The following is a 25,443-nucleotide window of genomic DNA, read 5'->3' on the forward strand; positions in this document are numbered from 1 at the left end:
GATGGTTGTAGATGTGTGGTGTTATTTCTGAGGGCTCTGTTCTGTTCCATTGGTCTATATCTCTGTTTTGGTACCAGCACCATGCTGTTTTGGTTTTGTAGCCTTGCAGTATAGTTTGAAGTCAGGTAGCTTGATGACTCCAGTTTGTTCTTTTTGCTTAGGATCGTCTTGGCTATGCAGGCTCTTTTTTGGTTTCATATGAACTTTTAAAGTAGTTTTTTCCAATTCTGTGAAGAAAGTCAGTAGTAGCTTGATGGGGATAGCAATGAACCTATAAATTAGCTTGGGCAGTATGGCCATTTTCATGATATTGATTCTTCCTATCCATGAGCATGGAATGTTCTTCCATTCGTTTGTGTCCTCTTTTATTTCATTGAACAGTGGTTTGTAGTTCTCCTTGAAGAGGTCCTTCACATCCCTTGTAAGTTGGCTTCCTAGGTATTTTATTCTCTTTGAAGCAACTGTGAATGGGGATTCACTCATGATTTGGCTCTCTGTCTATTACTGGTGTATAGGAATGCTTGTGATTTTTGCACATTGATTTTGTATCCTGGGAAGTACTCAACTTTAGGTCTATCTTTTTTTTTTTTTTTTGAGACAGAGTCTCCCTCTGTCACCTAGGCTGGAGTGCAGTGGCGCAATCTCGGCTCACTGCAACCTCTGCCTCCAGGGTTCAAGTGAGATTCTCCTGCCTCAGCCTCCTGAGCAACTGACATTACAGGCGTGTGCCGCCATGCCTAACTAATATTTTTGTATTTTTAGTAGAGACGGGCGTTTCACCATATTGGTCAGGGTGGTCTCGAACTCTTGATCTCAAATGATCTGTCTGCCTTGGCCTCCCAAAGTGCTGAAACTACAGGCATGAGCCACTGCATCTGGTCTATTATCTTGTTATTTTCTGTTGTGCTCTGTGGATTTTTTTTAACTCTTCATCTTTTTTGAATTATTTGAATATTTTCTAGAATTCTACTTTATTTTGGCTTTTTATTTTATTTTTTATTTTTTAGAGACAGGGTCTCTCTCTGTCACCTAGGCCAGAATGCAGTGAGGTCATCATAGCTCACTGTAGCCTTGAACTCCTGGGCTCAAGTGATCCTCCTGTCTAGCCTCCTAAGTAGCTGAGAATGCAGACGAAAGCCACTGTACTTGGCCCAAGATTAGATACTTTCTGTTGATCTACAAGTTCATCCTTTTCTTCGTCATTTCCTTTATGTTGTTAAGCTTATCCAGTGAATTTTTAATTTTAGGTATTGTAATTTTCAGTTTTAGAATTTCCACTGTGTTCTTTTTTATAGTTTCTAGTTCTACTCTGACAAAATGCCTTATATTTTTATTCATTGTGAGCATAGTTCATTGAGCATATTTATAATTGTTTTAGTATTTTTGTCTGCTAATTTCAACATCAGAGTCATTCATAAATGGTATCACTCTTCTCTTAAAAATTAATCACATTTTCCTGGTTCTTTATATGTGAAATAAATTTGCAGTGTAACCTGGACATTGCAAAGGTTATAATGTAGATTTTGTTATACTCTTCTAAAGAGTATTTTTTTTTCAAAACAAGCAATTAACTTGATCGGATTCAAATGGAAAATTCAGTTTTTTGAATGGTACCTCAAATCTCAGTTTAGTTCTTGTATCTTTAGCTAGAATCTGTCCTGTGCATTTGTGGTTCAGGGTTCAGCCAGAGATATGGGCAGAGTTTATACACAAAATTTGAGTTTTCCACTCTCTAGATCTTTCCATTCCAATATATACATGTCCCCCTCATTTTCCAGAAGCTGTGGTTGTCCTGAATGCTGTCATCTGGTTCTTCAGAACAGAAAGGCTGCAGTTTTCTATTGGAGCTTTAAATGCCAAATGTGGCCATTGGTCATGTTCAGACCTTAGGCTAAAAGCCATAAAAATGGGAAACACACTCTGCCATTCCTTTTTTCCATGTTTTGACACCCCTCCAGAATCTTAGGACCTTGTGTTCATGATCTAGGACTTTCAGGTGGTTGGTATTTCCCACCCCCGCATCCCACCGCCCCATCGCCCACCACAGAGTTTTTGTTATTTATGGGAAGGTTATCCTAGAAGGAGCTTATTTCACTATAAGTAAAACCACTGTAATATGCATTGCTGCATAATATGCCATGGCGTATATCCACCACATTTTACCTGTCCACTCTATCAGTGATGGATGCACAGCTCAGGTTGACTCCAACTTCCCATCCACACACATAACACAGTCCAGGGCCTCTTCTACCACATGCCTCTGTAGAGGGAAGGTATCTGGATGAAGATATTATCCTAAGCAAAAGCCAAGAGGTAGGCATGTGAACCTAGTATGTGAGGGAATGGAGAGAAGAGTAGCACAGCTGCAGGACAGCCGAGCAACAGCTGATGTGAGGACCCATGAAGAAATGAGTCAATGAAGGTTTAATCGGGGGAGTAACAGGACAGCTGTGTTTTAGGAGAGTTCTTGTGTCTGCAGAGCGTTTGTTGAAATGAACTGTAAAAAGACTGGGGTCCAGGAATCTAGTTTAGTGTCCTTTTTTTTAACCCCGTATTTGATGGGATATGAAATAGGATAAGCAAGGCAGACACGGTAGGGGATGGATATGAAAGAAGTGACATGTGCTTATTAACTTTCCTATGGATGAGGGAAAAGTGAAATACAGATGGTCACGTTAAATTTAGTTTGCAAGGCTGCCCCTCAGGAAACTGGAGATGAAGGAATAGAAAGAATGCACTAGAACTCCTTGTCTGTGGGTTTGTTATCTTGGGAGGCTGTTGGTATCACTGACACACAAATCAGAGGGAAAAGGATGACTTCAGGTTTGGATGAAGTCCCTAAATAACCTTCTGGGCCTCCCTACTTAAGATCTCTCTGATTCTGTGTTTCCGAGTGTGGTTTTATGACTCCCTTCTAGAGAGTGGAAAACTCAAATTTTGTGTGTAAACTCTGTCCATATCTCTGGGTGACCCCTGAACCACTGGACAGAAGAGAGTGGAAAACTCGAAAGGGGATAATAGTATCTCCTTTTGTTTATTTTCTATATTATAATAAAGGTAAAATGAGATATGGAATAAAAAATATTTTACTACCACAAAATATCATATATAACAATATTTTATTGTTAGATAGACCCAATTATACCCCTCCCCCAAATAACATCATACTTTCAGTGTCAGCTCGACATTCAGAACTAAGATGGCAAAGCAGTTTTACCATATTTATTGCCAAACACTATTGTTGCCCTCAAGAAGCAAGGAGACAGACATATTAAATGAGTGAGACTATCTTGGAAAAGGTATGCAGGAAACTGTAACATTGGCAACTCCAGGGAGGAAAATTAGGTGGTGAGAAAAAGAGATGGGGGGGAGACTCTTCAGCATGCTTTTCTTTTGAACCTTTGAGTTTTGGACCATGTGCAAGTATCACTTATTCAAAAACCAAAAAATGCAAATAGTTAATGAGTACATGCACATTAGAGAGCTATCAGTGCATCGATGCATCATTTTGATACATTATACATAGGAATGCATGGCTTTCTCTATAGCATCCAGAAACCAATAATGCCACTGGTATTCCACCCAGGCCACGCCCCTTGCATAGCAGCTTGGCAGCAGCTGCAAAACCTCATTGGGTCAGCCAGGACAGACTCTTACCATGCTAGGGTATTTCCTTTCAGTGATTATGGACACACGTTCTCTTCCCACAGTGGTATATGCAAGGATAATTATACTTTCCACCAACATGAGATTCTTCCAAAGAAGGAAGTGAAAATCCATGGATACTAAAGAAAGTATGGGTTACTCTGCCACAGTTCACAGTCTACGTACTTAGTCCTCTTCTTTCTCCATTGACTTAGGGTATGCTTCGAGGTCACTGATAATCTTTAACCTAAGTGAGCTGACATTCTTTCCAGACTGCTCTGCCATAATAACATTATTATTCTTCACAAAATGGTCAGGCCAACAAGAGTTAGGCATGCTAACTGTGATCATTTTTCATTTAAGAAAACACCCTATAAGGCCAAAATAATTTAAGAAAACATGCTTTCTATGGTTAAACTGAGGGCCAGCAAGCTCCTTTGACAGCTCTGCTGCTGCAGTACTTAAGACAGCTAAAGTGTCACAGCCTCAGGTGCCCTTCAGAAAAAGGAGATACTTTGTTTTCTTTTTTGCTTATTTTGAATGACAGCATGACAAAATTATTCAACTTTAATTCTAATAGAAAATGGAGTAAAAAAAGAAAGAGTTCTATACCATTTCAGACTGTAAGCTTCCAATGAGTTAGGCTCTGTCCATGTCAGGAAGGTTTAGAGAAGGGATTTTGGCTTGGACCGTGCACAGCTAAAACCTTGTCTCCCTGAACATTTATTCCAGTTAGGTAATTTTCTGCCAACACAATCAAAGACATTACTAGGAAATGTACATATTTCATACTTGATATATTCTTATAGCATTTGCTGGACCAAACCAAAATGTAGTTTTCATTACAACCAGAAAGTGAGTCTTCCCCCTCATACGCACAATTATTTCTTGCTTAAAGGCAGATACGCAACAAGACTTTTAACTGTTGGCCAGGGTTTTTTATTAAGGCAGAGGTATCTCTATTTTTTTCCAGCCTTACTGAGGCATAATTAACAAATAAAAATTGTATATATTCAAAGTGTATGTAATACTTTGATATATGTATATACTGTGAAATGATTATGGTTACCACACTCAAGTTAATTAACACATTAATTACCTTACCTAGTTACCATTTGTGTGTGTGTGTGTGTGGGGCGGGGAGGACACTTAAGATTTACCGCACTGGCAAATTTCAAGTGTATGATACAGTGTTAACTATACTCACCATGCTGGACATTAGATCTCTAGACTCACTCATCCTATATAACTCAAAGTCTGTCTCCTTTGACTGACTACTACTCATCTCCCCCACCCCCAAACCTCTGGTTACCACCATTCTACTCTCTTCTTCTATGACTTAGATTTTTATAGTCTATATATGAGCTCATACAGTATTGGTCTGTCCAGCAGGTTTTAAAAATGGTTCTTTATTTTCCCCTTAAAATAACAGACCATGGGGAATATTTAACCAAAAAGACCAAGACAGAACAGGCAAAATGATATTGAGGTGTCTCACTGGACAACTTGGGACTGTGGGGTCTTTCTCAAATGTAAACCTGCCTATTCCACGCTTCTGGCCCTGGCTGCAGAGTGCGTCCCCCTAACGCCCTTTGTGACCTCCTGGGGTCTGTCCCCAGGCACCTCTCCAGCCTATTTCCAGTGGTGTGCTTGATATTCCTCCCTGCATCTCCCTAAGTGTGGCACTGCACCCCCAACCTTGCTTGTACTGCTCCTCCACCTGTATTTGGCAGGGCAAAAACCCACTGCACTTCCCGCATAGATCAAGCAGCCCTTTCTCCAGGAAGACTCTCCTGACTGAGCCCTCCCCAAAGTACCAGTAGCCCCTTCCACCTCTGTGTGCCTATGGGAACCCAAACCCTCCTTCCACTTTTCTCATAATAACCAACAGTGGCAGCAGCTACATTAGACTTCTTATATGCCCAGCTCTATCCTCCTGCTTTTCAGGTATCATGTGTATTGTTACAAAAGTTCCATGAGATTAAATTGCTTGCTAAAGGTCATGCAGCTAGTAAGTGGCAGTCAGGATTGGGCATATTTGTTTATATTTTTTCTCTCCTATTAAAGTGAGAGCTTCTTATAGCAGGAAACATATTGGCTTTATCTCTGTAGCCCCACTACTTAGCAGAGGCCCAGGCATGTAGTATGCATCTGACAAATGTTTCCTGAATGAATATTTCAATAATTAGGTTTCTTGCAAGTTAGACTGACTGCAATATCTCTTATAACATGAAATACTGAAAATTCCAATGATAAAAGATTTGGAAAATTGGGGGGCAAGCAAACTTGGTGCCCACCACAAGACAAATGCTAGATGTTTGTGAAGCTTATGCTTGTATTTCTGAGTGTCTCTACTCATGACATCTACAAACCTACGAGCTCCTCAAGGAAAGGAACTGTGTTTTTGCTCTGAATCCTTGGGGCGCATCACAGCCACTGGCACAACAGAGATATTCACCAAATAGTTGCTAAGTGAATAAATGGGTTAAAAATGAATGAATACTAGATTTCAAATTCTATTTGGGTACAAGGCTAAGTTACTCGGAAAAATGCTTTTAAAATTGTCCATTATATTTTCATTGTAAACACTTTCCAGCTGTTCTTTTAAGCAGAGTTATATCACACTAAGTGATATTTTATTTATCTCCTCTTTGCTACCTGCTTCTTAGCCCATTTTGATTTAGGCAGCTTCAGATTTATCCTGGAATCTACATGCCTAAGCTATGTAAAAGTTGAGTAGACCAATTTATTCATATACTATTAACTTAAACTTAGCTCATCTCTAATTTAGTCTTACAGCAGCAAATAATTCAGAACTTCATTATCGCAGGTCAGATTCCATTTCTATAAATACTGTTATAAACTCCAGGCAACACCCACATGTCTCAAACATAGGAAAAATTCCATTACAATTAAAGACTTTTCATGAGCCTTGACAGAGCTCTAATAAGAGCTTATCCACAGTAAATGCTCGCCCCTTAAGAGAGATAAATGGCTTGGTGGAAAAAGCAGTAGATTGGCACCTGGAGACCTGGGTTCAAGTTCTGACTCTGCCATCTTTAGCTGTGTGACCTAAGTCAATTTTCTTGTTTCAAAAAGAGGGGTCATAGTTGTCCTGCCTCTCTCAAAGAACTACCGTAAGGATTAAATGAGGTACTATGTGCAAAAACGCCTGGTAGGTTTTTCTGTAACCACATGTGTAACAGGTGACATTTTTATTGTTAGAGCTGATACTTCATTCCATTCTGGGCTCCCACAATTTAATCTCTTTTTTTCCTGTTTTTTAGTCTCAGTGGGCAAGGAGTTTACATTCTGAGGTCTCTATTTCTTTAAAATTGCATTTCTCTTTCAAATGAAGTCAAATATGCAACAGATCCAAGTCTGTTTTAAGGTTGAGCTAAAATCACCAAAGCAATTACTTAGGGGGAGTTCAGGGAATTGTATGTAAGATTAAACGATCACTTTAATGTTTGAATAGAAAAATAGGTAAATTCTCAAGGACTGCTTAATTATTTCTTTCATGATGTGGCTTGATACGAACTATTTTTATTTCAAGAACTGTCCAGGGTAATGAAGGATTTATTTTTTGAAAATATTCTCCAAGCCAAAGGACTTTTATTTCTCAATGAGAAATAATTTCCCTTGCTCTCAAATTCATTACAGTAACATTATTTAAATGATACGTCAGATTGCACTGTGACAGAAGATTTCTCTATTTTTTCATCTGGTATATATTTCTACGTTTTTCTCTTCTCTATTGTACTGCTGATGTCAGTGGGAATACCCAGTACTTACAGACCAAAAGGAAGTTTCCAGAAGAGGAGGACAAAAGTCTACCAAAACCTCCAAAAAGACAGCAAAAGTCTGGAAAGGCAGTGAGTGAGTCATTTTCTCTTGATCTTTTTCTCTTCCTCAAACAAAATCATTCGAAAGCAATTTCAGAGCCCCAGGAGGCATGTTGGCACTCTGTTTTTGATAAGTTCTTTTTAAGGCCCACATTTGTATTCTAGTTCCATCATTTAATTAAACATGAATCCTTGGACAATTCACTGAAGAGTTCTGAGCTTTGACTTTGTGCTAGGTAAAACAGAGGCCACAATCAGCACTTCAGAGGATGATCTCCTGAGTTCATACACCTGTGTCTGACACATGGAAAGTGCCCAAAAAGGTCATTTCCCTCTTCTCTGTCCAAAAAGAAGCAAGCTGAGAGGTTCTAATAGGAAGTGAGAGTTAAAATGTGAGCATTAACTTGGCATAACAGAGCACTCAGCAAAGCATCTTATATATCTTGGCTTATTAATATTATTCATTAGCATAAGATGAAATAAAAACTGTGTCTATCTACTGAGAAATTCTGTCTGCCACGGGAAACCAAAATGACAAGCATTATATAGAATCTGGATTCTCTTGCCTGTTTGACTCATTTTCAAAGACAAGTTAGACAAGTAGCTTTTTTTCTCCTTGAAATTTTCATCCAACTAAATTCTCTATCCCTTGTCAACCTAGCCACTTCTAACATTCAAAAACACCACATTCCCAAGTCCTTACTATAAGCTCCACTGAGTTTCTATTTCTAGGATTTAAAGCACAACACTGAACCAAAGTACGAAGAAGCAGACAACAAGAAAAATACAATAAAGCATTAGCCTACACTAAATTGAAAGAAAGGTTGTACAAACACACACACACCACCACCACCACACACACACACATACACACACCCCCCTTGTTCTTTTCCATTTTACTCTGGTATTAACCCAGGGTGCTCATTCTATATCCTCCTTTGGAAAAAATAGTATTTTTACTTGTATATAGTCAGACCCATTCTAGCAACGATCAGAAAACTTCTAAGCTTCAGCTTTAACACAATTATAAATCAACAGTGCTTATATGGGGAAAAAAGGTAGAACCACTTCATGTAGTCATTCAATGAATATCCCCTGAGGCCCAGCTACATTCCAGGTTCTATACTGATGTAAAGTGAATAGATCAATCTCTGCCCTAAATGGGCCTCCAGTCCAATGGGAGAGCGAGAAATTACAGAGTTAACCTCTACATAATAAATACTACCGTGATTAGGGACAGCCAAAAAATGAAAGACACAAGGTGCTGAGATAGACAAAAATAGCAGAAACCCACAAAAGTAAGAATACTCAAGCCTAACAAATCGCTTTTTTTGAAAACAACCCCAAAGAAATTTCTGTAGAGAACAGGGATGTGGTATCCAAAACATTATTAAAAGGCAAGTCTAGGTTGGGTGCAGTGACCCACTCCTGTAATTCCAGCAGTTTGGGAGGCCGAGGTGGGTGGATCACCTGAGCTCAGGAGTTTGAGACCAGCCTGGGGAACATGGTGAAATCCCATCTCTACAAAAAAATACAAACATTAGTTGGGCATGGTGGTAAAAAGAGGCAAGTCTAAACGAAATAAGAGATAGTTTAAAGTGGATAATATCTGAAGGAAAGAAAATCAATGTTCTGTGTCATTCAGTCATTCCATTTCATCTTTATCACGAAAAGCTTTGTCTAACCTTGAGGTGATAATCAATATATGTGACACAGGTTCAACCTATTAAGTCTAAATTAATAAACATACATACTAACTTACAGTGTAATTTTCAAGCTATCCCATAGCTATATTCTTTTGAGAGCACAGTATGTCAACCTAACTTTGGGCTTTAGCTGCAAGCATCCATTGCTACTCGCATCCATTGCTACTCGATCCAACTATGAGACAGGTGAGGGAGCAGCAAAAGAACTAAAGCCTCTATGAGTAACACACTTGAGAAGGCCCTGGTGTCAGGGCATGGGAGGAGAATGAGTGCTGGACAGCTGGGGGCCAAATCCAAAGGTGGGAAAGGTAGTCAGTCTTTTCTAAAAGCAGGAATCTTTTATTAAGGCCGCCAGAAAATGATGTGTTATCTCCTGACATCTCTAACTGGCAGGAGGCACACACAAAAATTAAGAAAAAGACAAGTTTGCAATGACAACTTTGTCTCCACCAGCCAGCATATTTTTGGAAGTGACAGATCCTTAAATCAATTCTGTCTCTCCCTGCTTATTAGCAGTAACTCCTCACTGCATTAGCATAAGTCTATCAAAAGCTAGGAAAGAACATCTCATTACTTAATGTAATGAGTCTTAATGTGTTACTGGGAATCAGAAGAGTTTCATAAGCTGGCCTTGGGGTCAGGTTTTGAGATGTGGATGTTAGCTCAAGGTCTGTCATTAACCACCTGATCTGGATAAGTCTACCTCTTTGATCGTCCCAGACGATATTACATGTTCATGGCACTTCACAGGAGTGGAAGTGGGTAGGAAAAGGCTAGAGAAATGTAAGAAATAACTATGAAATGCATGTTATCACTGAGTCATGCTTTGTCTTGTAGATGATGACGGGCTAACCACACATTAATGATGCTATGTTGACCGTGTGTGCAAGAGAAGGTGTGGTTTATTCTATCAGCCCCCAGTAGTTTGTTCTCTCACACCTTTGCTCATCCACTCATTCGGTAAACATTCATGGAGGCTTCTTGTGTACTAGGCATGGCCAGGAGCTTGAAATGCAGACATTAGGCATGATCACTGCTAAGTCGTCATCTGGCCTGCAGGGACATTCATCAATGGGACTGAGTTCAACTGTCCATCTGTATTATTGAACTAGTTAACCAATAAGGATCCATTAGGGTGCTATGTATTGCATACCCAGACTCTTCCAAATCCTGGTAGGGAGGTAGAGAAAGTGGGCAAACATGGGTGGGTCTGCTCCACAGCAGGTATCCTCCACTTCAACCAGTTTGGCCCCCATTTTTGGCTCTTACTCACCTGTGTAAGCAATTTCAGGCTTCAATGCATACTGAAGACATCTAGGAAAAACGATGCCCCAGGGAATAGAACTCCAGGGGATCCCATGCTATCAGAAGAAAGTAATTGCAAGCTTACTAGAATGTGCATGGTGCAGAGGTAGCAGGGGGAAGCCGGCTCCTGTTGGAACAGAGGGTTGACACCAGGAGATACAGTGGGACATACAATGGGGCCTCATAGCCAACTTCATCTCCAGGCACTCCTCTGTCACCATCCTTCTCTGTGGCTGATGTGTGCAGGAGTACTCGGATGACAGTGACCTCTTAGAAAATGCCTTAAGTAGCAGGAAGCCAGAAGCACTGATGGAGAAGATAGGAGGCAGGTGGCCAGGCTAGTCCTGTGGGCATGTTATCATAAAAGTCCAGCCTGGTGTGGGAGAAAAGAAGGGGTGATTCTAGAAGCAAATGGGTAATATCAAACAGAGGTTAGTGACTGATTAAATCAACAGCAATAAATGAAAGGGAGATTTAAGGACAAATGATTCAAAAGCCTCAAAACTAAGGAAATTGAGAGGGAAAGATGGAGGCTTTTAAATAAATGGGAATAAATATGCACCTGATTGAGGAACTGCATGAGAAAAGGTCTGATTTTGGATAGGCTGAGTTTGAGGTGAATTCCAGGGGGAAGTCAAGCTTAGAAATCAAGAGAGACACTGAGCCAAGGACATATATCTGTGTCCTTGGGATAGAACAAGTTTCTAAAGGAATGTCCATTAACCAAGAATGCCCACAGTTTTGGAGCAAAAGGAAGATGAGAAGCCACGGAAGAAGATGGAGGAGTTCTTGCAGATGCTCACCAACACAGAGGTGTGTGCTATGTTAAGGGAAGAAAGATATAAGCAAGAAAATGGTCAGCCATCAGACACTGAAGGAAACAAGGAGCGTGAAGCCTGAGAGATCATCATTCTCTTTCTCCAGGTCTCTGGAAATAGTGGGTGTGAGTGGGAAACTGGATCATTGTTCAGCACACATCCACTCCTGTGGGAGGAATATATTCTCTGCCCTACTTATGTTGGGCTTGATATGAGATTCGCTTTAGCCAATGAAATGTGAATGGACAAGAGGTAAGCGAGGCTTGAAATGTGTCTCTTTATTTCCCTTTGTCTCTTGCAATCTTAACTTTTACCATCTCGACTTGTGGACACAGAAGGAGCTGACTTAAACTTAACAGGCAGTATAAAAAACAGAACCACCCCAGTTTACCCACAGACCCAGAACAAGAAATACATGCTTGTGGTTAAATGTCTCTGAAACTCTGGCATGCTGCCTGGCATTACTGGAGGAAAACCTGGACAGTACTGTGTGAGTTGTGGGTCTGACACAGTTAAATGTGCTCCTTCATGGATGGCACCCTCTGGGCCTCCTTATTACTGTGCTCAAATCATAAAAGTACAAGCAAGATGAAAAACAAAGCCTATTTCAACCAGTTCAAAGAGGAACTTGGTGACTATATACTAGGGTTATTTTCCTAAAGCCAGAGAAGTCAAGATTTACACGTTAAATATCTTAAATATCGATTGTTACATAAAGTTTTATAAAATCAACCACATAAAAAAAGACTGAGGAATTTTTTTTATCTTGTCCTGGGGTAAAGTGCAAGATACACAAAGTAAGGGATATTGAGATTTGATAAGTTCAAATGATTTTTACAGAATTGGTTGTAGCAACATCCAGCTAGCAGCTGACATGGAACCAAGAGGGAAGGACTGAATGTCTGAATTAATCAACAGATTCAGAATCCCACCCTGCCCCTTCTCCCTCCAGCTCCTGTTCTAACAGGAATGCCATCCCAAGCTTTGGGACCATGAATAAAGGATTTGGAACAAGAGATAAAAGAAGAAATGTCTGGTGTTCAACAGTGCCTCTGGCAGGTGTTCAGAGCACCTGACAGATTGGTCCCTGCCCTATAGCACAGGTGCAGAAGTGTCAGGCCCTGGTACAAGACAGCCTAGGTCATTCTGAATTCCAAGCCCTCATATTTGCCAGTGAGAGGCTCATGACACTTTTCCCCACATCAATGTGGTCTGTTTTTTGTCTTTGGGCTGACACTACCATTCACCAGATTATCCCTCCCATGTACAATGGGATAATTCACACCTAGCAATTTCGAGTTCTGCTTTTGAAAAAGGTCATGAGGCCAGATGTGGTGACTCACGCCTGTAATCACAGCACTTTGGGAGGCAAAGGCAGGTGGATCACCTAAGGTCAGGAGTTCGAGACCAGCCTGGCCAACATGGTGAAACCCTGTCTCTACTTAAAATACAAAAATCAGCTGAGTGTGGTGGTGCACGCCTATAATCCCAGCTGAGGCACGAGAATCGCTTGAACCTGGAAGCAGAGGTTTCAGTGAGCCAAGATTGCACTAATGCACTGCAGCCTGAGTAACAGAGAGATACTCTGTCTCAATCAATCAATCAATCAAATTAAAATAAAAAAGGTCACAAGAAATATAAAAGGAGATTACATTTAGGCTATTTCAGAGGTTATTCAAGAAGACCAACTATAATTATCCTCTTGTTAAGCTGCTGACTTACGCTAAGAAGCCTACAAAAGCCTTCTGAACTCATTTTGTTCTCAGTCTTTCAGGAGTAGAAATTCAAGAATCAGGAGCACAAGACGAGTCTATAGTGTGTCCCACTCATTCCTGCAACTGCGTCTCTTTAGTGCTCTAGTCCCTAATGTGGCATCAACTTTTTTTTTTTCTTCAAGCAGATATAGCTGAGCCTGAGTGAGTTGCTTCACAGGTAAGGCTATGCCTGCCTTTTGGAAGCCAGCCACGATAGGAGAGGAGGCCACAACAAGACAGAACACAGAGACTCAGCCAGGAAATCCCATCCTATTTGAGAAGGAGCTCAACTTTGGATCTTACAAGAAAGGGGTGAGCATCAGGAAGCAGAAGCTGGGGAACTGTGATGTAGCAAGCTACAATCCCTGCAGCAAAGGACAGACTATCTTCCTCCTGCAAACACCATTCAACATCTGGAATGTCTGGACCCTTTCTTTCCTCCATGCCCTTGCCTGGTGAGAAACTCCTCTGCCTGGAATGGCTTTTCTCCCCCTACCCTTTAGGGCCCAGTTAAAATGTCACCTCCTTGGAAGCCTCTTGAATCACTGCCTCACTCCCCAAGTAGGCAGAGCGAGGCACAGCCCTCTTTGTTCCGACCTTTATCAGAGCAGTTCTCACGTGGTAGATTAATAATTTACACGTTTGTTGCATGCTCCACACCATGAGCTACTGTAAGGCCAAGAATTCCAGCTATTATTTATGCATATATCTCCAGGCCCAGCATCAGCCCTGGCACAGACTACATGCTCATAAAATATTTTCAAGATGGCAGTACCCTCGTTTAGAATGAAATTGGAAACTCTTTGTTTTAAGGAATAAAATAAGTGCCAAAATATATTCTATCTACCTTTTCTCCACAGAGTTCTGGAAAGGATTGGGGGTAAGAAAAAACATTTGTCTTGTAAAGTAAACCTTACCAATTTGGATGAATTGGGAGGTCAGTCTCAATTAGCAAAAATCCTTAATTAGAAATACTTATAATGACAATTTTAAATGTTCAAAGACCTACTGCACATTGAATGAGGCTAATGATGCAGCAATGGCATAGTCACCAGTGCATGGGGACTGCTTTAAAGAACAGATAGAAATGATTTGAATCAGTCTATCAACTGTTCATTTACATCGATATATTAAAGATGAGTTGCAATCCTGCTTTTGTAATTCATTTGCTTAAAAACCCCTGTCTTCTCTCTTTTTGGGGAGCTGAAGTAGGGGGGTAAAAGGGAATCTCTCTGGAATTGTATTAATCATACGTAATCTTTGGATTGTGACACTTTTCCATCATGCACAGTCTGTATTCATTCATGCATTCATTTTTTCATTCATTCAGAGACGGGGTCTCATTCTGTTGCCCAGGCTGGAGTGCAGTGGCACAACCATAGCTCACTGCAGCCCCAAACTCCTGGGTTCAAGTGACCCTCTCACCTTAGCCTTGCAAGTAGCTGGGACTTCAGGTGTGTGCCACCACATCGCTGCTTTCATTTATTTATTTTGTAATTTTAAATAATGTAATAAACATGCACAAAACCATTACCCAAAACAAAAGCCAGGATCTTGAGAATAACATACCTCTAATCATTTGTTACTTCCCAGTGAGTCCATTCCTAGCCTGAGGTAGGTCCCATCCCTAATCCCACAGCAATCACTCCCTGGTTGTCCTTTCTATACAGGTTTTGTTGCATCTTTCTGTATTCTGAAAAGTATATTTTTATTTTTGTCTTTAACTATTAAAAAGATGTCATCCTGTAGGTAATGTTTTAGAATTTACTTTTTCACTTATTATTATAGTTCTATTATGTAGCCACTATCTTAGGGTTCACAGTGGCTCATTTGTTGCTGAAACCTAACAGTCCATTTTAGGATTGCACCTCTATTTATTCATCTACTCTCTCACTACATGTGGGTTGTTTCCAGAATTTTGCTATTGTTTACAGTGCAGCTTTGAAGATTCTTGTTCATGCATAAGACTGTCTCTTGGATATTACACCCAAGTGTAAAGGGTATGTACATATGTGATCTATTTATTTATTTACTGAGTCAGGATCTCATTCTGTCATCCAGGTTGGAATGTAATGGTGTAATCATAGCTCACTGCAGCCTCAAACTCCTGGGCTCAAGTGATCCTACCACTTCAACCTCCTAAAGTGCTGGGATTACAGGTATGAGCCACCTCACCTGGCTAATATTCAACTTTAGATGGTCATGACAAGCTTCTTCTGATGTGGTTATGCCAATTTACTCTCCCACCAGTCATTTGACCGTCCAATACTTGATATTGTCAGACTTGTTAATATTTGCCACTTGTTATCAGTGTAGAATCAATGGAGTTATCAGCATTATGAACAAGTATAATCTAAATTAATCAGGATTTTGAAATAAGAAAATGTATTTGATTACAAACATAACTTTCACTGTAGAAAATTTGTAAATATAGAAAAACACCAAAAGGGAAAAAACGTTAACAGCTATAGTTTATCAAGGTTTAATATTCTTTTACAATGAAGGAACATTTACCCCATTAAAAGGGCAGTCTACAATTGCAATTTGTTAAAAACCCCTTGGGAGTGCTCCTTCCAGACCTGACCTACTACTGAACAAAGCCCTACCCAGTCTTAGATTCCCTAAAGTGCCACTGTACCGTTCTAGGAGGCCAGGGAACAATTTACATACTGCAAGATGCTGGCTAAGTATCAGAATTAAAAACTGAAGATGTGTTTTGAAATTCATAACATCTCCCTTATGGGAGGCTTATGTTCTATACAGTGGTTTCAATCTACGCCTCTTTTGATCTGGGAGGAAGTGACTGGAAGTTCTTATTAAACACTTAATAAAAGCACTTATTTTATTTTTAAATCCATTTTCAGAAACTCCTTTGTAGCATTTTACTTCCTTTCAGCAGCAAGATGCCATTAAGGAGAGCAAAAACAGTCTGCAGAATAACAAGGACACCAAGGCTAGGCTGCGGGTAACTGAATAAAGGTGTCCCCCAAGGCACAGAGACTCAGTTTCTAGGGGCGCAGTGCATTTTACAAACACTAGCCCAGCATAAATGGAGTCTGCTTACAGAACATCTTCTGGTGACTAAATTTCAAACTTACTGATGTCTAACCATGAGTCAGGTACTGTGTTAGTGAGAATTCAGAAAGGAGGACACAGCACCTACCCTCTAGGGCGTCACCATCTGCTTGGAAAGGTATACAAACTACATAAATATAAAACTGGAAAAAACAAAATAAGTGCTATTATTAGGTACACAGAGGGGAGCAAAGACCTGATGTGGACCAACAAGGATGGGAATAATTCTGATGAAAGCAGTGTGAAATATAAACAGAACTCCAAAGGGTGATTAGACTATCACAGGAAAATATAGTCCATAAAAAAAGTTCAGGCAGAAGGGAGAAGCACTTCATTTGGAGAACTAGTCAGTTGTTCATGCAAACATTTCTTAAGCATCTACTATGTTCCAGAGCTGCCCTAGAGACAGGGAACACAAAGAGGTGAATGAAACTAACAACGGAGCTTCTGAAAGGCTTTTCTGAGAAGGTAGGAATTTGAAGGATGAAAGGAACCAGCCACACCAAGAGCAGGGGGCAGAACTTTACTGAGAAAAGGAAGAGCACGTGGATAACTGTAAGGTGGGAAAGCCCTTGGTGTAAACTAGGAGGTGAAAGGAGGCCAGGGGTCACATGGAAATGCCAAGTTGAAGAAGGATTATAAGTGCTGTTGAAGGGTGGGTAGAGGCTAGATCACACAGGCATATAGGTCAGCATAAGGAAAGTGAGCTGGAGTCTAAAGACCATCAGAAACTCTGAAGACATTGAAGTGTGTTTGGCGAGCTTTGTGGTGGGTAGAAGGGCAAGGAAACAGAATCCCAAATACATCTTTGAAAGACCACCACTCTAGCGAATGGGTTTGGAAAGCCATGAGAGGGAGAGGGAGAAGAGAGATCAGACAGGAAGTGGTAGCAGTGGTTTAGGATAGAGATGATGGTGACCTGCACTGTACACGTAGCAGTGGAGACAAAAGTGGATTGATTAAATATGTATTTTTAAAATACTTTAAAAATTTTTGGTAAAAAACATAACATAAAATTTATTCTCATAACCATTTTAAGTATATGGTAGTGTTAACTATATGTATCTTGTGTGCAACAAATCTTGAGAAATTTTTCATCTTATAAAACTGAAACCCTATATCCATTAAACAACTCCCCTTTACTCCTCCTACCCATCCCTGAGGACTACCATTGTAGTTCCTGTTTCTAAGAGCTTGGCTACTTCAGATACCTTATTGTGAAATAAGCCAATCACACACAAAAAGACAAATATTACTAAATGAAATCATGTAGTATTTGTCTTTTGTGATTGGCTTATTTAACTTAGTATAATGACCTCAAAATTCATCCATGTTGTAGCATGTGACAGGATTCTCTTCTTCCTTTTCTTCCCCCTGATAGAGTCTCGCTCTATCACCTAGGCTGGTGTACAGTGGCACAATCACGGCTCACTATAGCCTCGACCTCCCGCACTCATGACCCCCCTACCTTAGCCTCCTGAGTAGCTGGTACTATAGGTGCACCACTGCATCTGGCTAGTTTAAAAAATTTTTTTTGTAGAGACAGGGTCTCACTGTGTTGCCCAGGGAAGTCAGGAACTCATGGGCTCAAGCGATCCTCCTGCCTAGGCCTCTCAAAGTGCGGAGATTACAGGCACGAGCCACCATGCCCAGCCGATTTTCTTCTTTTATAAGGCTGAGTAATATTCCATTGTATACACCACATTTTAAAAATCTGTTTATCCATAGGTGGACTTTTAGGTTGCTCCTACCCCCTGGCTATTATGAGTAGTACTGCAATGAATATGGGTGTGCCAATATCTCTGAGATCATGGTTTCAATTCTTTTGTATATACCCAGTAATGGGAGTGCTGTATTGTATACTAAATTCTATTTTTAATTTTTTGAGGAATGTCCATACTGTTTTCTATAGTAGCTGCACTATTTTACATTCCCACCAACAATGCACAAGGGTTCCAATTTTTCCACATCCCGGCCAACACTGGTTATTTTCTATTTTTTTGAAAGTGACCATCCTAATGAGGAAAAAGGTTTCTCATTATGCTGTTGATTTGCATTTTGCTGATGATTAGTAATGTTGAACATCTTTACATATGCTTGTTGTTCATTTGTATACCTCTGAAGAAATGTCTACTTAGGTCCTTTGCCCATTTTTAAATTGGATTTTGTTGTTAAGTTGTAGGAGTTTTTATATATTCTGGATATTATCAGATACATGGTTTGCAAATAATTTCTCCCATTCATAGGTTGCCTTTTCACAATGTTACTTCCTTTGCAGCACAGAAGTTTTTAAGAAGTTTGAAGTGGTCTTCTTTCTCTATTTTTCCTTTGTTGCCTGTGCTTTTGGTATCATACCAATAACCATTGCCAAGTTCAATGTCAAGTAGCTTTTCCTCTATGTTTTCTTCTAGGAGTTTTATACTTTCAGGTCTTATGTTTAGGTCTTTAATCCATTTTGAGTTAATTTTTGTATGTTGTATAAATAAGGGTCCAACGTTTTTCCTTTTGCATGTGGATATCCACTTTTCCTAACACCATTTATTGACGAAATTGTTCTCTCCCCATTGTGTTGCCTTTGTGGAAGATCATTTGACATACACATAAGGGTTTGTTTCTGGGTTATTCATTCTATTTCATTGGTTTATATGTTTGTCTTTATATCAGTATCATATTGTTTTGAAAACTGTAACAAAGAAATACACATATGTACATATATATTTATATAATACAATTATATATAAGATGGACATACATAAATACATATATATGTGCATATATATGGACATATATATTTTTTGGAGATAAAGTCTCTGTTGCCCAGGCTGGAGTGCGGTGGCACGATCTTGGCTCACTGCAACCTCTTCCTTCCAGCTTCAAGCGATTCTCACGCCTCATTCCCCCAAGTAGCTGGGATTACAGGCGCATGCCACCACACCCCGCTAATTGTAATAATATTTTGAAATCAGGAAGTATGACGCCTCCAGCTTTATTTTTTTTCCTTAAGATTGCCTTAGCTATGTGGGGTCCTCTGAGATTCCAAATGAATTTTAGAATTTTTTTCTCTTTCTGTGAAAGTATGCCACTAGGTTTTTTTCTTTTTCAGATGGAGCCTCACTCTATTGCCTAGGTTGGAGTGCAGTGACGTGATCTTGGCTCACTGCAACCTCTGCCTCCTGGGTTCAAGTGATTCTTCCCCTTTAGCCTCCTGAGTAGCTGGGATTACAGGCATGCGCCACCAAGCCCAGCTAATTTTGCATATTTAGTAGAGATGAGGTTTCACCATGTTGGCCAGGCTGGTCTGGAACTCCTGACTGAATTCAGACGATCCACCCGCCTTGGCCTCCCAAAGTGCCGGGATTACAGGCGTGAGCCACTGAGCCCAGCTGCCACTAGGATTTTGCTAGGGATTACCCTGAATCTGTAGATCACTTTGGATACTATGGATGCTTTTTAACAGGATTAACTCTTGTAGTCCATGATCATAGGATATCTTCCCATTTATTTGTGTCTTAATTTCTTTCAGAAATGTTTGTAATTTTCTGTATATGGATCTTTCCCTTCCTTGGTTAAGTTTATTCCTGAGTATTTTGTTCTTTTTGATGCTTTGGTAAGTGGGATTGTTTTCTGAATTTCCTCTTCAGATTTTTCACTGTTAGTGTATAGAAACACACTTGATTTTTGTTCATTGATTTCATATCCTGCAGATTTACTAAATTTGTTTGTTAGCTTTAATCGTTTTTTGGTAGAATCTTTTGAGTTTTCTACATATAAGATCATGTCATCTCTGAACACAGATAATTTTACTCTTTCCTTTTCAATTTGGATATTTATTTCCTTTCCTTATTTAACTGCTCTGGCTAGTACTTCCACTACTGTATTGGAGATACGACAAAAGAAGGCATCCTTGCCTTGTTCCTAGTCTTACATGAAATATTTTCAAATTATTGCCCCTTAGTATGATGTTAGCTGTGGATTCTTCATATATGGCCTTCACTATGTTGAGGTAATTTCCTTTTACTAGCTTGCAGTATGGTTTTTATCACGAAAGGGTGTTAAATTTTGTCAAATGCTTTTCTGCATCAACTCAAATGATCATGTGTTTTTTGTCCTTCATTCTGTTAATGTGGTGTATTATGCTGATTGATATTCATAGGTGAACCATCCTTACATTCCAAGAGTAAATCCCACACAGTCATGGTACAGAATCCTTTTAATGTATTATTGAATTCAGTTTGCTAGTATTTTTTGAGGATTTTTGCATTAATTTTTTATGATAAATATTGATCTACAATTGTTTTACTTGTGGTATCTTTGCCTGATTTTGGCAAAAAAAAAAAAAAGTAACATTCTTTACTCTTTAATTTTAAAAAAGAATTTGAAAAGGATTGGTGTTAATTCTTCCTTAAATGTCTAGTAGAATTCCCCAGTGAATACATCTAGTCCCAAACTTTTCTTTATTGGGAGGTTATTGGTTACTGATTTAATCTTCTCACTAGTTATAGATCTGTTTAGATATTTTATTTCTTCATAATTCAGTCTTGGTAGGTCATTCAAAATGTATTTTACAGAAATATATTTCTACAAATCTGCGAGATAAATTGATTAGAATGAGGGAAAGAGAAAATAATGGATGATGATTCATTTCTTTTGTCTTAAGCAACTAGTTATATGATGGTGTAGGAATCAGGATAAAGATTAAAGTAGAAATGGGGACATTAAAGAGTTAGGCTTTAGGTGTTTTAGACCAGAGCTGCCTGGAAGATATCCAGACATAGATGTTTATTGACAGCTACATATACAGATCCAGAGCTCAGAGACCCCTGAGCTACAGTAGAGAGACAGAAATTACAGGGTACATTTAGAGAGCAGAGAAGAAGGCCTAGTGGTTGAAATACAGTATTCACCAAGAGACAAGAATGGAAAATAAAACCAGAATTCCTTCCTAGCACTAGATCATGGTGACAGGCTCTGACACTGGGGTTTTATTCTCTGTAAAGCCAAATTACAAAAAGGTTTTCTTTCTCCCTTTGATATGACAGAATTGTTTATTCATGGCTATTTATTTCTCATTTAAAAGTACTACATGCCTAATTGTAAAATAAAATAACAAGCATCCATAATTCCACCATTCATTTATAATCACCACTAAAATATAGCCTAGTCTCTTTCCAAGAATTTTTCTTTTCATACCCATATTTTGTACGACAAAATTTAAATTATACTATACACAGTAATTCTATATCCTATTTTTTCACTTAATATTTTGTCTATGTGATTAAACATTTGGCTATTTGATTAAAATTCTTTGTAAACATAATTTTAATTGCAACATAGCATATTGAATAGATATAAAATAATTTGTAATTTAATTATTGTTGTATATTTGGTTTGTTTTCAATGTCTTCTATAATATATAAACTTAGGACAGATACTAGTATGTACAGATCTTTGCTCCATTTCTAAAATAAATAATTTTGAGATCAAAGGGCATAAACATGTACAAAGATTTTTTACACTATTGGCAATTTGTTTTTAGAAATGCAAAATCAAGGTATATCCCTACGATATGAGCCAGGTCATTCACTGCATCCTTACTCTCACTGAGCATTACGGTTTTAAAAAATATTTACTAAATTTATAGATGAAAAATAATACTTCAATGAAATTTTCTTACTGTTTTCATGAAACTAGGAGATACAAATTGCTCTCACAAACACTCCATTCCAGTAAATTCAAACCACGCCAATAAAGAGTTTAATTTTAATATTATAATCAACAATATGAGTTTAAGCTCACAAAATACGAACAAATCTCTAACAAGACTACTCCGAAGCAATAGGAAAAACCTTATTTCTAGCAGTCTAAGGGGAAGATCTAGGCCACTGAGGGCAGCCCAACAAAGTGATGCCGAATGTCAAGCCACATAACCTGCTGGAGATCCTAAGGACTCATAAGAACTTGTAAGCTCTCTGTATAGAGAAGAGGGGAAATGGTTAACATGGGAAACACAAGCAAGCTGCAGTCTTTCCTGTCTCTCTACCATTGATAAAGAGATGAACTATAACTCAAAAGACATTTTTAAATTCAAAAGGCACCTGGAAACAGAATTACTCAACCTCCAGCATCTTAGAAAAGAACTGCTTAGACACAGGTATTTAAAGTTCAACCATGACATCCAGTGAGGAGCATGGAAGAGTGAGACCAAGGGTAATCCTCTTCTTTCTCCTGGTGAATTTTAATCTAGATATCTGGAAATTCGAATTAGGTAAAATTTACATTTTCATGCAGGCTGAGCCCCATGAATGTTTGGTTTAGACTGAGATGACTTCGATGTGGCCCCCACATTGCCAGAAGGGAGAGGCCACCTTCATGTATGCAGAGGTTTCAAATGGCAGGTGTCATACACTCAAGTACCTTTAGAATCTTGGTGGCCAGCAGTAGAAACACAAAAAAGGGAAAGCTAGGAGGGCAGACTCTGGCAGTACCCATTTCTAACACTATCAAAAGGAGGGAGAATCTTGGCTTAGGGACACAAAGTCCCATCGGCAAGGCTGACCCCATGGTGGACATGTGGTCACCGTGCTCTCTTAGATCCCTGCTGTCCCTCCTCCCATAAGTATTTGAGTGCTCACTCTATAAGGTACTATACTAAAGATTAGGGATCCTGATGAATAAGGCAGACATAGCCCCTGTTCTCACAGAAATGAAAAAGAGTAAACAAGAGAGTATATAAAACCTTTCAATTAAAATTGTAGTAAGTGCTTACATGAAAATGTTGGGTATAATGAGAATGTACAAATGGGCATAAGGGGTAGGGAAACCTATGTTGGGAGTTGTAGAGGCTTCCTTAAGGAGGGAATATTTGAACTGAGCTCAGAGGATGAGGAGAATTAAACTGCCAAAGGTTACCCCAGGCAGTATACACAAAGGTCTTCAGCAGCCCTTGGTGGAGAAGATCTCTCAGATGGTTCTCCTGCCTTCCCTTGGTCAGGTCCCATGCTTCTTGTCAACCTTTCTAACTATCATTTGGTTTCTCATGTAAATATACTTGCAGATAGAGAATGTACATAATACCTGGCATTCTAGTTTGTACAACTTTCTTTGAGCTTGGTTAAAGAAAGTTCACTCCCAAGAGGCAAACCCTCTTTGGGCATGTTAGCAACATCAATCAGGTTTTCAAACTTAGAAGGCCACACTTCAGAGCTTGCCCCTCAGTTTTGGGATAGTAGGGGCTATGTCTGCTTTTTCATCAGGATCCTTGATCTCTAGCATAGTACCTTACACAGAGTGAGCACTCAAAATACTTGTGGAAGGAGGGACAGTGGGGGGACTAAGAGAACATGGCAACTGCATGTCCACCATGGGGTCAGCCTTTTCGATGGGACTTTGTGTTCCTAAACCAAGATTTTCTCTACTTTTGATAGTGTTAGAAATGAACACTGCCAAAGCCTGCCCTGCTGGCTCTCCTACTTTTGGGTTTCTATTGCTGGCCAATCATGCCCCTCTAACTCTCACTTGGGACATGTAATACCTTTGGTCAGGTTATAGTCTAATCACACTGGCCTGAATTTCTGTCTGCTGAAGCAGCTTTGTATACCTCTGGTCTAATGCCTAACCTAGTTCATTATGGTCATTTATAATTTCAATCTCAGAGGGCAGTCTTACTTCCAAGTTCTTGGGAGTTACCACCCTGTCAACTCCTGTAATTGCCAAACTGTTGCCTGGGTTGTTAAGGATGGGGATACTTCAGGATGCACAGCAGTCATAGGATAAATAAGAGAAGCACGTGTGCATGTGGCTAAAGCCTGTTCCTACTTCATAAAAACAGAAGCTAGAAATGAAATTCTTATATTTGGCTATTTTCTCAAAATATGATATTAATTTTGAAAATCAGAAACAGAACAAGCACTGGCCTGGAAGTCTGGGTGAGATCTAGACTGTTTTGATCCTGGCTCTGACATTAACTTGGCTGTCAGCAAGTCCTATTTCAGTGTTAACTTCTGTTAAATAAAGGGGTTGGACTAGATGACTACTACAGCCCCTTCCAATATTGACATTACATTATTCAATAATTATTTTTCAACTAACTCTTTCTTCACCAACTTAATAAGCATCCCAAAGATCAGTCCAGCTGCTGGCAGCACCCACCACATACTTGGAAATCTGGGTGAAGCATCTCTAAATAAATCACAGAATTACCTAAGGATTTTCATGATTACAAATGAAATCATTCAGGAGATGAGCAGAGATTCTTGGGACCTGATACAAGCTAACACAGCAGATTCTCTGACACACAGATCTTCTGGATTCTTGGTAATCACTGGATGGAGAACGGAGATGCCTGGGAAATCTGGTTACAACCCAGCTCTAAGGTACCCTCTTCCTTTGATTTCCCCTAGAAGCAGGGTGCTTGTGGAAATTATTTTTTCATATGTAAAATAGTCAATCATTATGATAAAATGTTTCCATAAGCTTATACCTTTTACAACCTTTGCAAAAAGCAGTTCCTTTATCTATTCTTCACATTTGAGAGTTCAGCTCCTTTCACCTCACCCCTCAGCTCACAGATCTGTGCACATATCCTGTCACTGGTACTAAATTACTCTCTCAAATAGGTGTTCAGCTATAGTACAAACAGACTCATTATAATTTGTTTATAACAAAAAATAATCTCAGTTCTAATTGGCTGGTATGTTAAATTCAAAGCCATGTTTATGTTTAAACAGTTTACAAATCCTGCTTAGAGGAATGGGCATGTCTGATGAGGCCCTTCCCCATCTGATGGAAAATCACCAAAAAAGAATAAAGACAGACCACTAAGGGGCTTACACTCCAGAGACACATATTTGTTTCTGCTGCAGCAGCTGTGAACAGACTGAGCACAACCACATGAATTCCAAAAGATTTCTTCTGTTAGTTCAAATAGAATGTTTACAAAAAATAATACCCTGAGATTTATCTGAAAATGGGCTTGGGGATGTTTTACTACCTACCTTGAGTAGTGAGACTCCACCCCCAGGGCCTCCCGGACACTGGCAATGTGATGCTCCAGGGCTGAGCCAGTTGCTGTTGGAAGGGTTGCACTGCTGCTGGCCTGGAAGTCACTTGAGTTTTCCACTGTGTTCTCACCCAGGTAGTGTTCATTAAACTTCAGAATTCCTGAAGCAAAACAGGCACAGCTGACACTATACACAATTAGGGTCAGGGAAAGGAGAAGTTGAAGGCAGGGGACAGGACTGCCAATGGTATGTGACTTCTTTGACAAGCATGCCATCCTGCAAACCCTGTGAAAAAA

General features: G+C 39.5%; 1 protein-coding gene across 1 annotated transcript in view; it reads right to left on the minus strand.

Moving 5' to 3' along the window:
- Window positions 1–25,443, minus strand: part of TTC28 (tetratricopeptide repeat domain 28) — a 178,195-nt gene that overhangs the window by 75,745 nt on the left and 77,007 nt on the right. Inside the window, exon 8 of the mRNA XM_011975368.1 lies at window positions 25,142–25,307. Within this exon, the coding sequence (XP_011830758.1) occupies window positions 25,142–25,307 (166 nt within the window). The remainder of the gene's footprint in view (window positions 1–25,141; window positions 25,308–25,443) is intronic.

The sequence above is a fragment of the Mandrillus leucophaeus genome, unplaced genomic scaffold, assembly GCF_000951045.1.
Source record: "Mandrillus leucophaeus isolate KB7577 unplaced genomic scaffold, Mleu.le_1.0 Scaffold154, whole genome shotgun sequence".
NCBI lineage: Eukaryota > Metazoa > Chordata > Mammalia > Primates > Cercopithecidae > Mandrillus > Mandrillus leucophaeus.